This window comes from Pantherophis guttatus, chromosome 18, assembly GCF_059756535.1.
Source record: "Pantherophis guttatus breed Tessera chromosome 18, ASM5975653v1, whole genome shotgun sequence".
Classification (NCBI taxonomy): Eukaryota; Metazoa; Chordata; class Lepidosauria; order Squamata; family Colubridae; genus Pantherophis; species Pantherophis guttatus.
In genome coordinates this window covers 5,134,073-5,152,602 of record NC_142080.1, presented here as the reverse complement: position 1 = coordinate 5,152,602, position 18,530 = coordinate 5,134,073, and the positions used below count along the sequence as shown (strand labels likewise).

At 43.9% G+C, this 18,530-nt stretch overlaps 2 protein-coding genes and 1 long non-coding RNA gene across 4 annotated transcripts in view; 2 read left to right on the top strand and 1 right to left on the bottom strand.

The window, feature by feature from the left end:
* Nucleotides 1-18,530, top strand: part of B3GAT3 (beta-1,3-glucuronyltransferase 3) — a 37,054-nt gene that overhangs the window by 13,224 nt on the left and 5,300 nt on the right. The gene's annotated exons all lie outside the window — the stretch shown is intronic.
* The window catches only part of EML3 (EMAP like 3), a 46,702-nt gene continuing 30,856 nt past the window's right edge, over nt 2,685-18,530 (top strand). For both annotated transcript variants that reach the window (XM_087881104.1, XM_060689525.2), the window contains exon 1: nt 2,685-6,046. In XM_087881104.1, coding sequence (XP_087737230.1) covers nt 5,431-6,046 — 616 coding nt within the window. In that variant the 5' untranslated portion in view covers nt 2,685-5,430. The remainder of the gene's footprint in view (nt 6,047-18,530) is intronic.
* Nucleotides 10,748-16,815, bottom strand: LOC148111523 (uncharacterized). Its single transcript, XR_015730423.1, has 3 exons — nt 16,734-16,815; nt 13,811-13,877; nt 10,748-10,813 (listed from the first exon to the last, which is right to left on the bottom strand). It is a non-coding gene; the product is annotated as an uncharacterized LOC148111523 (long non-coding RNA).

Sequence of the window (18,530 nt, the reverse complement as noted above, 5' to 3'; positions counted from 1 at the left end):
CGTGGGGATGGACATCTTTGAGCCGGGGAGGGTTTAGAATTGACTTGTGGGGCTCGGTTTGCTTGATTGACAGCAGAAGAGACGAGATGATCCCAGGACAACGAAGTTGAATCATCAGCCTGCTGCTGGCACGGCCTTCTTCAGATAATATGGCATTTGCTCATCACGTTACTTGCCACGCCCAGGTTTCGCATCCTTCAACGCTGAGCTAAGGACTTCCAGCAAAGAGGTGTTGTCTTTTTTGCAACGCACTCCGGCCTCGCCCCAAATGTTCTCGACGCAAAAAGAGCGGCTTTGCGGAGGGATATTTCAGCAGCCAGATTCGTTTTCCCGCTTATCGCCGAAGGAACGGATACAGTACAGGTAGTTTTCGACTTAAAAATCACCTTTCATTTTAGTGACCGTTTAAAGCTACAGCACTGACTTAAACGACGGTTTTTCACACCTAACGACCATTGCAGCATTCCCCACCCCGTGGTTATGTGATCAAAATTCAGACTGGTATTTATGACGGTCGCAGCGTTTCCCGGGGTCGCTGCGATCCCCTTTTGCGGCCTTCTGACAACGGGGAAGCCAGATTCACTTAACAACCGCGTGACTAATTTAACGACCTCAGTGATTCGCTTCGTAACAAGGGAGGCAAGGAAGGTTCTAAAAGGGAGCGAAAGAGACTTAACCGCTGTCTCGCTTAGCAACAGAAGGCTCTGATGATCCCAGCTGAGTTGCCTAATCGGCAGAGGCTTTTTTTCTTTTAAATGCCTCTGCCGATCAGGCAACTCAGCTTGGATCATCAGAGGCATTTAAAAGAAAAAAAAGCCTCTGCCGATCAGGCAACTCAGCTGGGATCGTCAGAGGCATTTAAAAGCATTTTTTCTACAACCTCTGAAGAGGTTGTAGAAAAAATGCTTTTAAAAGCCTCTGACGATCCCAGCTGAGCTGCGTGATCATCAGAGGCTTTTTTTTTTACTTTTAAAAGCATTTTTTTGGCCGAAGAGGTTGTAGAAAAAATGCTTTTAAAAGTAAAAAAAGAAAAGCCTCTGATTGTGCGGCTCAGCTGGGCATTGGGGGAGGGGGCAGGGATTTTTGCTACCGGTTCTCCGAACCACCCGCCTCCATCGCTCCCAGATCGGGCGATCCGGTCCGAACCGGGAGCATTTCACCCCTGCGAGGTACTTTCCGCATTGGCCGTCGTGTATCCCTTTAAGCCCCAATCGACTTCCTCAGCCCGGTGATAAAACCACAATTCACAACACTGGAATGGCTGAATTAATACGTGTCCTCAACGATCCTCCCTTAATGTGGAGTAAAAAAAAACAGACCGTGGTTTTTAAACCACGCGATTCATGGCTTAGCATAGGGCCAGTAAGACCTCACGAGTGTTTGCTCGAGTGGAAAAAGCAAAGCATAAATTCAATAAATTATGTCGAAAGGTTTTGGCTGCTGTTGATTTTATTTCCAAGGGTGGTTTATTCAAACGTCTCATCGATGTTGGAAGCCAAGATATTTCGGAGTCGGAGGACGGAACCGCATGCTAAGCCAGGGTGAGTTTGGCTTAGCAGGTTGTGTGAATGTTCGAGGTAGTCCTCGACTTACGACAGCTCATTTAGTGACCATTCGACGTTACCGCTGCAATGGAAAAAGTGACTTATGACCATTTTTTTGTACTCCATTGCAACATTTCCCCCACCATCACGTGATTTACATTCAGATTCTTGACTATTGCCTCCCATTTACGATGGACGCCATGGTCTGGTCTCATCCGATTCCCTTTTTGCGACCTTCTGACAAGCAAGAGTCAGCGGGGAAGCCAGATTCACTTAACAACCGTGTTCCTAACTTAACGACCGGCCGCGAATCGCCGTCCGTCCTGGCAAGAAAAATCGTAAAACGGGAGCAAAAACTCCACTTAAATTTCTCAGCCACGTAAACGTTGGGCTCCCTTGCGGCCGCAAGTCGAGGACTACCTGTAGCCACGGTCGACGGCGTAAAAGAGGCAAAATGACAGCCCAGGTGAGATGTTTTTGAACTCCTCGGAGGCTTCTTAGAAGTTTCTGCAACTGGATTTGAGCAAAGGGCATCTTGCGGTGTGATCGGTGAAAAGTTGCCAATTCTTGGCCGAAACGGATCGTCCAGGAAGAAGTCTGGTGCTTTCTGGGCAAGAGATCAACTGAGCGTGAAACTTAAAATTGTTTGAAATTGAAAATTGCCCGGCCAGTTCTACCACCGTGTTTTACTGCTGTTCCTTGGAAGCAGCTGTTTCCCACCCACCTCTCCCCTGCGAAACTGCTATCACAAACCAGGTTGACTGCAGTCGTGGCCAAAATTGTGGCAACCTTTTGGGGAAAAGTGTATTTTTGAGGTTCGATGGCTAATAACACCACTTTTATTTTGATGTTTCAAGATCATCCTATTCCACTGCTGGAATGGCCTGGGAACAGCCCAGACCTTCGCCCAATTGAAAATCTAGAGCTGACTCAAGAAACTTTGTTAGTCAGAAGCGACTCAGCAATAAAACCCAGTTAATAGAAGCCATCATTCCATCTTGGTTTCACATTAGAACAGCTGCAGAACGAAAAGACTCGGTTCCCTCCATGGGAAAACGCTGTAAGGCCCTACTTCATGCTAAAGATTACCCAACTGAGTATTAACTGACATGGGGATAATTTTTGTCTATCTAATTTTTTTTTTTTTTAATTGGAAAAGTTTTACAAATATCAATTTTTCCCCCATTTCCCCCCCATCCCTCTCTAACCCCCCCAAACCCTCCCCTCTCCCCATGACTTCCCCAAGGTGAAATCCATCCACATTATATTATATCATACTTTACCACCCCTCTATTCTCCCCCCAGTGAACTATACATTTCTACATAACAATAAGCTACTTTGCCCCCTATAAACTATACATTTCTACACAACATTTAGCTAAAACCTATCTGGTATTTCCTAGTTTGATATTTATTCTGCACATAATCTATCCATTTCTTCCGCTCCCATACATAAATCTCTTGAGTCCGATCTTTTAAGTATGCTGATATCTTCGCCATTTCTGCAAAACTGGCCATCTTCAAAGTCCATTCTTGAATTGTAGGCATATCATCCCTTTTCCAGTATTGACCAATCAGTAACCTAGCTGCTGTCACCATATACAATATCAAATTTGTTTCACCCACTGAAAAGCCCTTAACTATACCCAGTGAAAACAATTGAGGAGAAAATTGAATTTTTTTCTTCAAGACATTTTGCATAACCCACCAAATTTTTATCCAAAAAGCCTTTGCTTTCTATCTAATTTTTTCTACAGTGATCATTTTTGTCTTATCTCATTTTTTTCTACGTGCTTTGCTTTTCTTCTTTATACTGTAACTGCTACTCTAATAGCAAATCCTTCCTAAAAGTTACTGCATTACATTCTTTCTACATTAAATTATCTTTCCGTTGATATATAATTTTATGGTGCTACTCCAAAAAAAAAAAAAAAGTGGTGCTATTAGCTAGTTTTAGAAAATACACTTTTCCCAAAAGGTTTCCACAATTTTGGCCACTACTGTAGTCAGGAAACCCAGCTTATCTGGATAATGGCTTTCCTCCAGATTTCCGCCTTTTAACCCTCTCTGGAGTATAAGACAGTGCTCCCGTCCTCCTTGCCAAAAAGCTTCCAGCGCTGGAGAACAGGCAGGAGATTTTAAAACTCTGCCATCAGCATTCTAGTCCTCAACCAGGAACTGGAAATCAAAGATCTCCAGATGTGTCAATAACAGTCAAAGGATGCTGGGAATAATTATGCAGCAACATCTGGAAGCTGTAGATCTCTTCTCTCCTCCCCCCCCCCAATTTTGGTGTCTCTTTTTACTTAAGAGACTAGGGGTACCTGGATTTGTGAATGCCACAAACCATAGTTGGTTTGTTTTAAGCTTGGATCCTATCAAGCCAGCAATTGTGGTTCTGTGAACTTGACCAAACGTCAGTGAAGGAATCCAAACTCAGCCAAGTTCTCCAGGAGGACCTCACAATGGCCCAGTTGCCCTTGTCTGCGAGTAGGAGGTGATTCTTTTTCCCTAAGAAGTTTCCAGTGGGGTTAAGACTTCTGTGGAGCCTCTAGGCTCCAGTGCAGTCTACCTCAATGCATTCGTTTCTTGTCCTAGGAAGTTTTTCCTCCTGCACCAGCCCTTGCCCCCAAAACCATTCCCTTCCCTCTTCTTCCGGCCCACCTCCTTCGCATTTCGTACCACACCTGCAATCTTGTTTTTATTACCTTACACAACTTGTTTCTATTGACGTATTTTAAAGTTTTTTGATAGCTGTGAGATGGATTTAATTATTGACTCTATGCCAGCCAGAGTCTTGTTTGGTGAGATGGTGGCTGTCTGAATGTGAAAGGCAGGCAGACGGAGACCAGGGAGGGAGGGAGGAAGGAAGGAAGGAAGGAAAAGGTCAGGAAGCAAGGAAAGAAAAGATGGGAATGAAGAAAGGAAGGAAAGAATAGATGAGAAGGAAGGAAGGAAGGAAGGAAAAGGTCAGGAAACAAGGAAAGAAAAGATGGAAAGAAAGGAAGGGAAGAAAGATGAGAGGGAAGGAAGGAAAAAGGAAGGAAGGAAAAGGTCAGGAAGGAAGGAAAGACAAGATGGGAGGGAAAGAAGGAAGCAGAGGAAAAGTGGAGCAAGGAAGGAAACGGAAAAGATCAGGAGGAAAGGAAGCAGAGAAAAGGAAGGGAGGGAGGAGAAATGGAGGGAGGAAGGAAGAAAGGAAGGAAAAGGTCAGGAAGCAAGGAAATAGATGGGAAGGAAGGAAAGAAAAGATCAGGAAGGAAGGAAAGACAAGATGGGAGGGAAGGAGGGAGGGAAACAGAAGGAAGGAAGGAAAAAAGATCAGGTGGAAACGAAGGAATAGATGGAAAGAAGCAGAGAAAAGGAAGGAAAGAGAACAAGGAGGGAAAGAAAAGATCAGGAAAAAATAGATGGGAGGGAAGAAAGGAAGCAGTGGAAAAGTGGAGGAAGGAAGGAAACGGAAAAGATCAGAAAATAATGGGAGGGAAGGAAGGAAGCAGTGGAAAAGTGGAGGAAGGGAGGAAATGGAAAAGATCAAGAGGAAAGGAAGCAGAGGAAAGGAAGGAAGGAGAAATGGAGAAAGGAAGGTGAGAAAGGGAAGGAAGGAAGGAGAGAAAGGAAGAAAAGAGGAAGGAAGATGAGAAAGGGAAGCTAGGAAGGAGAAGAAAGGAAGGAGAGAAAAGAGGGAGGAAAGGTGAGAAAAGGAAAAAAAGGAAGGAAGGAAGGTGAGAAAGGGAAGGAAGGAAGGAGAGAAAAGAAAGAAAAGAAGGAAGGAAGGTGAGAAAGGGAAGCTAGGAAGGAGAAGTGGAAGAAAGGAAGGAGAGAAAAGAGGGAGGAAAGGAAAGAAAAGAAGGAAGGAAGGTGAGAAAGGGAAGCTAAGGGAGAAATGGAAGGAAGGAAGGAGAGAAAAGAAAAGAGGGAGGAAGGAAGGAGAGAAAAGGAAAGAAAGAACGGAAGGAAGAAGAAAGGGAAGGAAGGAAGGAGAGAAAAGAAAAGAAAAGAGGGAGGAAGGAAGGAAGGAGAGAAAAGGAAAGAAAGAACGGAAGGGGGGAGGAAGGAGAGAAAAGGAAGGAAAGAGGAAGGTGAGAAAGGGCAGCTAGGAAGGAGAAATGGAAGAAAGGAAGGAAGGAAGGTGAAAAAAGGAAGGAAGGAGAGAAAGAAGCGGAGGGAAGGAAGGAAAGAAAAAAAAGGAGATGCACCCCCAGCGCCTCCATCCAGAGCGGCGAAGGCTCCGCGATCGCCCCGTCCGTCCGCCCCTCCTGCGCTGCTGCCGCTGCCGCTGCTTGGCCGCGGCGTCTTTTTCCTGCCCGCCCGGGAGCGAAGCGCCACCCGCCCACTGGCTTCCTGGGGGAGGCGGCCGCGCCGTCCCAGCCGCCCCGACGGCTTCCTCCTCCTCCTCCTCCTCCTCCTGGGCTCCGATCCATCATCCCCTGCCCGCCCGCCCGCCCGGCCAGCTGAGAGCTGGGACTCCCAAGCGCTTTTGCAAGAGCCCCCCATGGCCGGTGAGAGCTTCGCGGTCCGGTCCGGACCTTTTTTGGGGGGTGGGTGGGTGGGAGAGTGGAAAGAGAGAGACCCTCCCGCATCATTCCCCCCCCACCCCCAAAATCCCGGGTCTCCAAACCCATCCAGACGATCCGGGCTGGCAGGTAGAGGCGGGGGTCGTTTGCATTGCCACGGGGTGCCCCCCTTTCCCCCCCCCTAAAGGATCCACACGACGTCCTTGGGAGAGACCCTCGGGAAGGGAGAAGAAGCCGGGTTCTTCGGTGCGATCCACGCAGGCTGCGCCCCCCCCCACCCCTCTCTCTCTCTCTCTCTCTCTCTCTCTCTCTTTCTTTCTTTCTTTCTTTCTTTCTTTCTTTCTTTCTTTCTTTCTTTCCTTCCTTCCTTCCTTCCTTCCTTCCTTCTTTCTTTCTTTCTTTCTTTCTTTCTTTCTTTCTTTCTTTCTTTCTTTCTTTTTGCAACCCGCGTGCCTTCCGTGGAAATCAATCCCGCGTCTCGCTGGCAAGGCAAGGGGCGCCCGGTTGGGGAAGGACGAGGGCGCAAGGCAGAGGGTGGAGGGGGGGGGCGGAGGGTAACGCGTTAGGTTTGCAGAAGTTGGGGTTGTTGGGGGGGGGCTTCAAAAAGGCGGGTGTAAAGAGAGGGAAGGGGGCAGGACAGGAAGACTAGAGGGGGCTGGCAGAGATTGGGGCACCCGGGACCCCGATAGAGATGGGTGTGCTTGTGTGTGGCTTATCTATCTATCTATCTATCTATCTATCTATCTATCTATCTATCTATCTATCTATCTATCTATCTATCTATCCTCTTCTCTCTCTCTCTCTCTCTGTATATCTCTCTCTAACCTCTCTCTCTGTATCTCTCTCTCTCTAACCTCTCTCTAATCTATCATCTATCTATCTATCATCTATCTATCTATCTATCTATCCTCTTCTCTCTCTCTCTCTCTCTGTATATCTCTCTCTCTAACCTCTCTCTCTAATCTATCTATCTATCTATCTATCCTCTACTATCTATCTATCTATCTATCTATCTATCTATCTATCTATCTATCTATCATCTAGCCTTCTCTCTCTCTCTCTCTCTTTCTCTCTCTCTCTCTCTCTCTCTCGGTATATCTCTCTCTCTAACCTCTCTCTCTAATCTATGTATCATCTATCTATCCTCATCTATCTATCTATCTATCTATCCTCTACTATCTATCTATCTATCTATCTATCTATCTATCTATCCTCTTCTATCTATCTATCTATCTATCTATCTATCCTCTTCTATCTCTCTCTCTCTCTCTCTCTCTCTCCCTCTCTATCTCTCTCTAACCTCTCTCTAATCTGTCATGTATCTATCTATCTATCTATCTATCTATCTATCTATCTATCTATCTATCTATCATCTATCTATCTATCCTCTTCTCTCTCTCTCTCTCTCTCTCTCTCTCTCTCTCTCGGTATCTCTCTCTCTAATCTATCTGTCTGTCTGTCTATCTATCTATTTATCTATCTATCTATCTATCTATCTATCTATCTATCTATCTATCTACTTATTTACTTACTTACTTATTTATTTTGCAACCTTGTGGGTCACACAACACCCCCACCCCCCCACGCACACAATCCGCAGCCTGGGAGGCTCATGTGGCAGAGCTCAAGCAAGGGGTTTTTCCTGGGCAGGAAGTAGGGAGGACGGTTGGTGATGCCACAACGCGAACTTCTGCCAAGTTTGACAATCGCTCCGGAGACGGCTCTTCCAGTTGTGTATTTTAACACACTCACGGGGGAGAGGGGGGGGTGTTTGCGCCCTCCCCAAAGATGCCCCCTTTCGCAGGTCGAAAACCAAACCAGCCTTCTGCAAGCAAGGCCCCATAAACCCCCACCCCGTTTTTTGGGGGGGGCAGAATTCTCACCCAGATCTAGCTCGCCTCCAAATTCACCCAATTTTAATTTTCATTTAAAAAAAAAAAACCTACTACTTTTCGGGCCCTTCGTGGGGTTTTTGTGTTGTTTTGTTTTGTTTTAAATCCGGGATCCGTTTTTGCATGTCAACAGAGTCGTGCTTCTGATAAAACTTCCTTCTCGAGCCACATGTTGCAACATCTGGAGGCCGTAGGGCAGAATGTGGCTCGTCCGGGGACGCAGCAGCGCGGAGTTAAAAAGTACATTTATTATTATTATTTTTTTAGAAAGCTGGAGCGACCCCCCGAAAAAGGAGGTGAATTTAATCTCCCTGACACTCCTCGTTCTTATTTCTTCTTTGAAACTTTAAAAAAAAAAACAAATTCAAATTGGGTGTGCTGAGCTCAGATTTGGCAGTGGGTTTTCGTTTCCGTTCTCACGGCAGGCCGCCTGTTTCCTTTTGCATCGTTAAAAAGCCATTATTAATTGCTTCGCCTCCATCTGTTTCAGCCTTACAGCTCCCCTTCATTCAGATTTATCGCGAAGGGGATGAAAAGACACGAAACCACTGCGAATCCGTATATATTACGTGTATAGTCCTCGATTTACGACCGCAATCGAGCCCCCCCCAAAATTCCTCTTGCTAAGCGAGACGGTCGTTGAGTGAGTTTTACACACAATTTTACCACCTTTTCTTGCCGCTGCGGTTAAGGGAATGAGCGCCGTTGTTGAGAGAGTTAGGTGGTTGTTAAGTGAATCTATTGATTTTGATGGTTAAAAGGTTGCAAGAGGGACTCACAGGACACTGCAACCGTCATAAATGTGAATCAGTTGCCAAGCGTCCAAATTTTGATCACGCAACCCTGGGGATGCTAATAAGGTCGTAAGTGTGAAAAGCGGACGTAAGTCACTTTTCTCAACGCTGTTATAATTTCGAATTGGCACTGAAAAATATTTGTAAACTGAGGAATATGCGTATTGAGAGGCCTTTTTTAAATTTTAATGTTGACACTTTTGTCAATTTTTTGGCTGACAGTTTCGGGATGGTTTTAATAAGTATAAAAGAAATTTTTTGTTTTTTAATTGATGGTTTCTTCGGAAGTTGATAAGCGTTGTGTGGTCTTTGTAGATGAAGTTAGAACGGCGTTAGCAATATTTCCGGGCTTCCTCCAAGATTTAGAGGGAGGGCAATGTGATTTCCTGCCCAGATGTGATATCTAAATCTGAAATAAACCTGGTGCACAGCCACAGAAATGTAATAGGGGCAGAGTTTGGGGTGCATTCAGTGGTGGGATTCAGCCAGTTCGCATCTATTCGGGAGAACCGGTTGTTAACTTTCTAAGCACTTTGGAGAATCAGTTGTTGGAAAAAATCTTATTTTGTTTTTTTCCCCACTTTACAGGACTAATCCTGTAAGGAAGGCAGGAAGGGAACATTCTGGTGGTGTTTCTAGCCTAATCTTTATTGCCCTGTTTACAGAAACTGCCTCTCTGGTTAACCCTTATTACATTGTAACAGCTAAGGCGAAGCGCCCATCGATGTGAGTGACCTTGAGTTGGCCACGCCCACACGGTCATATGACCACCAAGCCACGCCTACCCAGCTGGTCATTAGGGCAGAGAACCGGTTGTTAAATTATTTGAATCCCACCACTGGGTGCATTGTTTAAAAAAAAAAACAGGGGGGGGCAGTGTGTTATCTAGGCCAGAGATGGATAACCATTTTGGTGCCGAGTGCCCCTGCGTGTGCCCGAACCCCCAAAATGCAATGCAAGCACCCCACACACACATGTGCCCCGCCCCCCTGTGCCCCATTTTGGGCCTGGTAAACTTCCTGCACCAACCTGCACCCCCACCCCTCCGCCAGTGGTGGGTTGCTCCCGGTTCAGCCAGGTTCTTGCGAACTGGTAGTAATGGCAGCGGGAGGCTCCGCCCACCCTCCCGGACGTCATTATGAACAATCTGCACATGTGCAGAAGTGCACGTATGCTCCCGTTGCGAACCAGCAGCCGAAGTAAGTAGAACCCACCCCTGCCCTCCGCGCAGGCACACGCATGTCCTCTGCATGCGCCCCGCCCTCCACGCAGGCGCGGCAGAGACTCAAAGACCAGCTTTGAGGCCAGTGGGAGGTGCTCTTTGTATGCGTGGTGGAGCTGGGTGTTCTGTCCCCGTCCCACACACGCACCCCCACAGACGGCCTGGAGTTAATAAGCCACACAACAAAGTCTTTGAAGATAAAGCTGGCAGTAACCCAATGGCTAGCTGCCAATTCAGACTTTACTCACACAAAACAAAGATTAGACTGCAAGCATTCCGATAAAGCAGGCAAAGTTTCAGCAATACAAGGATTAGTCCAAATGCAGTCCGACAAGGCAGGCAGAAGTCCAGTAACGCAGAGATCATGGATTATTTCTAGTTTTTGCTCGTCACAAACTGAACCGGCCACCACACCCACATTTATACCCTGTGGGGTGTGGTCCAGTGACTCAGCTAATCTCTGGCACGCCTCCCCCTCTGCTGCGCACTTTTCTCCCTGCGCTGCTGTCGAGGATCCAGCCAGCACTTATCTCCTTCGTCGCTGTCCACCTGTGGCTGCAGGGACGTGCTTGGCTCTGGGCCTATCTCTTGGCCTTCGGTGTCCTCCGGAGGCATTGCCAGAGAGGAGGGTCCTGGAGAGGGAGGCCTTGCCAACTCCTCTCCCTCACTCTCAGAGTCTGTATCTGTCGATAGCCCAGGCTCAGGCAACGGAGCCACAACACTGGGCTGGGACGACGGCTGGTGTACCCGCGGAGATGGCTCTGCGTGTCACCTATGCCATAGGTTCGCCATCACGGATCTAGGCCGAGGGAGGATGGATTTCAGGCAGCGTTTTCAATACAGTCTAATGAAAGTAGAAAAATTTTACGATCAAGGCTTATTTAGTCAAGAGTTTTTATAGGTCGTCTTTGGTTTACGACCACAATGGAGCCCAACATGTATGCTGCTAAGTGAGACAGTTTGTTAAGTGGGTTTTTACCCCCGTTTTACGACTTTTCCCGCTGCAGCTGTTAAGTGAGTCACCGCAGTTCTTAAATCAGGCACGCGGTTTTTAAGTGAATTTGGCTTCCCGATTCTGACTTTGTCGTAAAAGGGGATCGCGTGACCCCGGGCCGGGACACTGCGACCGTCATAAATAGGAGGCGGTGGCCAAGCCTCTGAATTTTGATCCCGTGACCCTGGGGATGCTGCAGTGGTCATAAGTGTGAAACACGGTCGTAAGTCACTCTTTTTTTCCAGCGCCGTTTGAATGGTCGCTAAATGAACTGTTGTAAGTCAAGGACTACCTGTATTGTGTTAATGCTGTAAGCCGCCTTGTGTCAAGACGGATGTCAAATAAATTCAACAAATCAAGAAACGAAGAAATAACCTTTCCCTGCAAATAATCCCAGAGACATAAATCAGTAGTAGGCGGGGCTAAAGCAAATTGTGGGCGTGGCCAGCTGTCACGACGAGAAGTAACAGGTAGTTCTCGATTTACAAACATTCATTTAGCGACCGAAGTTACAAAGGAACTGGGGAAAAAAGTGATTTTTGACCGGTCCTTGCACTTACGACCGTCGCAGCAACCCCAGGGGACGGTGCAACCGTCATAAATATAAGTCAGTGGCCAAGGGCCTGAATTTTGATCACATGAGCCCAGGGATGCTGCAACGGTCGTAAGTGCGAAAAACGGTCATAAGTCACTTTTTACAATGCAGTTGTAACTTTGAACGGTCCCTAAATGGACTGTTTTAAATCGAGGACTACCTGTAATGCATTAAACGATTAAGTTATGATTTACTAGCTGCGTCTGCGGGAGCCTCACCTAAGCTAAATTTTGTTAAGTAACGCTTACGATGGGTTAGCGTTTCGTTGTGTTGTGTTGTGTTATGTTATGTTTTATGTTATGTTACATTTCATGCTGTTGTTATGTTGTTATGTTTTAGGTTACGTTTTGTTTTAGGTTATATTTTATATTTTGTTACGTTTTAGGTTATATTTTATGTTACGTTCTATGTTCTGTTCTGTTTTATGTTATTTTACGTTACGTTATGTTTTATGATATATTTTAGGTTATGTTGCATTTTATGTTATTTTATGTTACATTTTTATGTTACGTTCTGTTTTACGTCTGTTTTATGTTATATTTTATGTTGCATTCTATGTTCTGTTCTGTTTTATGTTATGTTATGTGTTACGTTATTTTACGTTACGTTATGTTTTATGATATATTTTATGTTATGTTGCATTTTATGTTATTTTATGTTATATTTTATGTTGCGTTCTTTGATCTGTTCTGTTTTATGTTATTTTATTTATTTTATGTTATTTTATGTTATTTTATGTTTTATGTTACGTTATGTTTTATGTTATATTTCATGTTACGTTCTATGTTCTGTTTTATGTTCTGTTTTATGTTTTATGTTATATTTTGTTATGTTGCATTTTATGTTATTTTATGTTGCGTTCTATGTTCTGTTCTGTTTTATGTTATGTTATGTGTTATGTTATTTTACGTTACGTTATGTTTTATGATATATTTTATGTTATGTTGCATTTTATGTTATTTTATATTATATTTTATGTTGCGTTCTTTGATCTGTTCTGTTTTATGTTATTTTATTTATTTTATGTTATTTTATGTTTTATGTTACGTTATGTTTTAGGTTATATTTCATGTTACGTTCTATGTTCTGTTTTATGTTCTGTTTTCTGTTATATTTTGTTATGTTGCATTTTATGTTATTTTATGTTACATTTTATGTTACGTTACATTTTATGTTCTGTTTTATGTTATATTTTATATTATGTTTCATGTTATATTTTATGTTGCGTTCTTTGTTCTGTTCTGTTTTATGTTATTTTATGTTGTTATGTTTTATGTCATATTTTATGTTCTGTTCTGTTCTGTTTTCTGTTATTTTCTGTTGTTATGTGTTATGTTACGTTATGTTTTATGTTACTTTGTTATTTTATGTTGTTACATTTTATGTTTTATGTTATATTTTATGTTCTGTTCTGTTCTGTTCCGTTAGCTTCTCCCAGGGGTTGAATCCCTTCTCCATTTAGCCGGTTTGGGGTAACTGAGATTTTGTTTTGAAAAAGCAGACTGTGAAAGATGGGATCCTATCAAAGCGAAGGACTCAAAACTTGGAAGTTTGCAAAAACGGGCCACTTTTGACCGCTGACGTGTCCCAGAATCCATTGCGACATTGTGTGGTTTTTTTGCTGTAAACAAGTCGCCTTACAAAAGGACTTTCTGAAAAGTGGAAATATATTAATGTATAAATAGCACCGGTTAAAAAGTGACAAGAGTTGGCCTGTTAGCAGAGAGGAAAATCCCCTCTAAAATCTCAGTTTGTATCACTGGATTCGGTGGCTAAAATGGCTTGTTGTAGTCCTCTTGTTTGTATAACTGACGTATCTTCTAGGTTTGTTGCGTAGGCCACCGAAGGAACTACAGGCAGTCCTCGACTTACAACTGTTTGTTTAGTGGCGATTCGAAATTACAGTGCCGCTGAAAAAAGTGACTTAGGACCGTGTTTCACATTTACAACCGTTGTGGCATTCCCCGGGGGTCACGTGATCAAAATTCAGACACTGACTCATATTTATGACGGTTACAGTGTCCCAGACTCCCTTTTGCCACCTTCTGACAAACAAAGATTCACTTCACGTGTTACTAATTTAACATCTCCGGTGATTCACGTTAACAGCTGTGCCAAAAAGGAAAAAAAAAGTCATAAAATGAGACAAAATTCATTTAACGACTGCCTGGTTTAGCAGTGTAAAAATTTGGGGCTCATTGTGGTCATAGGTCGAGGACTTCCTGAGAAATAAAGAATATAACTAGATATACCTGTTTAGGCCCAGTTGGGGAATGTAATCCATCTAGAGCCCAGTTTCCAGATAAATTCTAGCATTTTCTAAAAAAAAAAAAAAAAAAAAAAAAAAGAGAGAGAGAGAATATTTGGCTGTTTTTCCGCTTTTCGCAAAACTACAGAGAATGGTGAGCTGTGTAGACATAAACGAGTTTTGTTTTCGTCTCTCTGTGGGGCAATCGGCGCCACGTATTTTGAATTCCTCGCTCCGTCCGCCCCTGTGGTAGAAAAAGACTTTCAAACAGATTAACAGGAAGAGGGGAAAAGGGGGAAAAAAAAAAAGATTTAAATTTGATTCTTGGGGCAACGGACAAGAATGTCCTCGCTGGTATTTCAAAGGGCAGATTGTGCAATCTGCATGCACTGATAACATCGCCATAGGCTTGCAAATAAAATAATTTTACTGCGAAGGAAATTTGCAATATGCAAACCTATCCAGAGATATAATTTCCAAAACAAAGCATACTGATCTAAGAATAAGAAGAATTTAAAAATGGAAGTTGGAAATAAAAGGAGGAGATCAGAGAAGAGTAGAAAATATGTTAAGATAGAGATGTAAACATTATGATGATTGTTATTATTATGACTATTCGGATTATTATGCTTCATATTATTATTATATTCTTATTGGAAGGTATGTTAAGAGGGAAAAATGAATAGGTTTACCATGTTCGATACTACAGTTGTAAGATCAGAGAATTAATATCAATGTGTTGTAAATTGTGATGGTTATTGCACAGAAATATTTATACCCAGACTGTTTAAGGGAAGATGGAATGTTTATATTAAAAAAAAAAAATTAAAAAAAAATTAAAAAAGAATTTTAGAAATTATGGGTAGTCCTCGACTTACAACAATTAATTTTGTGACAATTCAAGGTTGCAACAGCATTGAAAAAAAATGAGCTTATGATTTTATTCACGCTTATGACCATTGCAGCATTCCCAGGCTCGCGTGATTAAAATTCGGACGTCTGTGGCAACTGAGTCACAGTTACGACAGCTGCCGTGTCCCAGGGTCAGTCGATCCCCTTCTGCGACCGTCCGACGAGCAAAGTCAACGGGGAAGCCAGATTCACTTAACGACCTTGTGTGACTGACTTAACAACCGCCGTGATTCACTGAACAACGGTGGCGAGAAAGGTCGTAAAATGGGGAAAAATTCACTTCACGAATGTGTCGCTTAGCCACAGAAATGTTGGGCTCAACTGTGGTCGTAAGTCGAGAACTCCCAGTTCTAATATAATAATAATAATTTTAGAAATTATATCCAGAAAAATAGGACATGTAGTCCGTTCAAACCAGAAAAAGTTGTAGTTTGTGATGGGAAGAGTCATATTTTTTCGCACATGTAGCAATAGTGTGTATCCCCTCCACACTCAAAACATGTTACAAGAAAGTGAGAAAACCTTGGTCATCCATGAAGGAACGGTTCGGTGACGGTAACGACCGTAATCCAGCCCAAGATTGATGTTGCTAAAGTGTAACATCCATTAAGTGAGTTCTGCCTCGTTTTACGACCTTTCTTGCCACCGCTGCTAAGCGAATTGCTGCAGTTGTTTGCTTAGTAACGTGGTTGTTAAGTGAATCTGGCTTCCCCGTTGAGTTTGCTCCTCCGAGGTTCGCAAAAGCAGATCACGTGACACACACACACACACACACACACGTCAAGTTGTCTGAATTTGGATCACATGACCCTGGGGAATGCTGCCACGGTCGTAAGTGTGAAACATGGTCCTAAGTCGCTTTTTTCAGTGCCGTTGTAACTTTAAACGGTCACTGAAGGGACTGAGGACTGTATTGCATTTCTGGTCTCGCGAGCAAGGCTTCGTGAGGGAAAAATTAGAAATGGTGATATATCTACCCTGTTTCCCCGAAAATAAGACATCCTCTGATAATAAGCCCAATCGGCCTTTTGAGCTCATGCGCTAAAAAAAGCTTCCCCCCCCCCGAAAAATAAGGCCTCCCCAAAAAGAGCCTTGGTAGTACAGGGGTTTAAGGCACCCTGTTATTAAGCTTATTAAGACCAGCTGCCTGCAATTACTGCAGGGTTCGAATCTCGCCAAGGCTCAAGGTTGACTCAGCCTTCCATCCTTTCTAAGGTAGGTGAAATGAGGACCCAGTTTGTGGGGGCAATAAGCTGACTTTGTATAAATATACAAAAGGATGAAGGCTATTGCTTAGCGCATTGTAAGCTGCCCTGAGTCTTCGGAGAAGGGCGGCATATAAATCAAATTAAAAAAAAAATATTTAAACGCAGAGCTGGAAATCAGGTAAGACAGCAAGAGGAGCCCCATCTCGCTCCATGCACCCCAAAATAATAAGACCTCCCCGAAAATAAGGCCGAGCGCTTATTTCGGGGTTCAAAAAAAATATAAGACAGGGTCTTATTTTCGGGAAAACACGGGTAGATATATATTTTTCCAAACCCCATCTTGATTTCCCAGTTTTTTTTTTTTTTAACGTGCTTCTCTTGAAACGGGCACAGGAATGAGAGCTGGCTGGGGGGGAATATTTTGGCCGTGGCGTTGACCCACATTTCCTTCTTCAAAATTCACCCTGGGATTTGTTGGGTGCGAGAATGAAATGCGGCTGTTTTTTTTTTTTTTTTAATTTGATTTATATGCCGTCCTTCTCCGGAGACTCAGGGCGGCTTACAATGCGTTAAGCAATAGCCTTCATCCTTTTGTATATTTATACAAAGTCAGCTTATTGCCCCCACAAACTGGGTCCTCATTTCACCTACCTTAGAAAGGATGGAAGGCTGAGTCAACCTTGAGCCTTGGCGAGATTCGAACCCTGCAGTAATTGCAGGCAGCTGGTCTTAATAACCAGCTTAATAACAGGGTGCCTTAAACCCCTGTACTACCAAGGCGTTGGTAAAAGGAAGTTGTTGACTCACCCACGAGTTGAGCGACTCCGGAAAATCCAACCAGGCTTGCTTGCGCGAGTGAGTCGTTGACATCAAAGGGTTTGGCTCCGACTTTGCAACCCGTTGAAAAATTTAACTTTGCAATATGCCGAAAAGCTGCCTTTTCCCACGTTCCGTACCGAGGACCCTAAACTGACAAGAACCGGACAGTGGGTCCTTGTCTTACGGCCACAATTGGGAGCAGAATTCCCATTGCTAGGCAAAGGATGTTGCGACTCCAGTCTAGAAAGAGTGCAGAGAAGAGGAGCTAAGTTGATTAAGGGACCGGAGGCTAAAACATATGAAGAACGGTTGCAGGAATTGAGTCTAGTTTCATGAAAAGAAGGACTAGGGGAGACATGATAGCAGTCTCCCAGTATCTCAGGGGCTGCCCCAAAGAAGAGGGAGTCAAGCTCTTCTCCAAAGCACCTGAAGGCTGGGCAAGAAGCAATGGGTGGAAACTCATCAAGGAGAGGAGCAACGTAGAATTAAGGAGGAATTTCCTGACAGTGAGAACAATCAACCAGCGGAACAACTTGCCTCCAGAAGTTGTAGATGCTCCAACGCTGGGAGTTTTTAAGAAGATGTAGGATAACCATTTGCCTGAAGTGGTGTAGGGTTTCCTGCCTAAGCAGGGGGTTGGACTAGATGACCTCCAAGGTCCCTTCCAACTCTGTTATTCTTCTCTTCTCTTCTCTTCTCTTCTCTTCTCTTCTCTTCTCTTCTCTTCTCTTCTCTTCTCTTCTCTTCCCTTCTCCTCTCCTCTCCTCTCCTCTCCTCTCCTCTCCTCTCCTCCCCTCCCCTACTCCTACTATCTTATCTTATCTATTCTGTTCTGTTCTATTCTATTCTATTCTATTCTATTCTATTCTATTCTATTCTATTCTATTCTATTCTATTCTATTCTATTCTATTCTATTCTATCCTTTATTCTATTCCATTCCGTTACCACTGCTACAAAGCATTAAAAAAAATCTAGGAAGTTGTTAGAAGCAAGTATTAAACCGGATTTCGGCCCTCAGATTGGACAGAAACGGGGGCTATTTGGACAATGCAAGGAAAATCACTCCAATAAAAAGTGAAAATGATTTTTTTTTTGGGTAAAAAAGAAAGAAAGAAAGAAGGCTTTAAGGCTTCTGCAAAAGGTTCTATTTATTTATTTATTGGTTCGATTTATATGCCACCCTTTCTCCGGAGACTCAGGGCGGCTTACAATGCGTTAAGCAATAGCCTTCGTACTTTTGTATATACCTGCTTAGTGGGGCTTTTTGGCCCCCCCTAAGCGGTGTTCTTTTTTTTATACAAAGTCAGCTTATTGCCCCCACAATCCGGGTCCTCATTTTACCTACCTCGAAAGGATGGAAGGCTGAGTCAACCTTGAGCCTGGTGAGATTTGAACTTGCAGTAATTGCAGGCAGCTGGTGTTACTTAACAGCGCTTTAGTCCGCTGCGCCACCAAGGCTCCTTTCTAATAAAGGACGGGGGGGGTGTTTCATTGTACCTAAAATGCCGTTATTTAAAGGAACAAAAATGGGCAATTTATAACAGCAATTTAAAAGCTGGAAGCCGAGAGGACGACTGGCGAATAGATTTGGTGCAAAAAAAAAAAAAAAAAAAAATCCGGTCCTTGGAAATGTAAATCCTGGGCTGATCAGCTTGTCCAAAAATGTCACCCAACGTGTTTGACGGAAGGGTGGGGTGCGCAGAGGATGATGCTTCGTACGGGAACTCCAGAGTTCAAGATGAAGGTGGGGTTGGGGGGGGAAACAAAAAACCCAGGTAACCAGG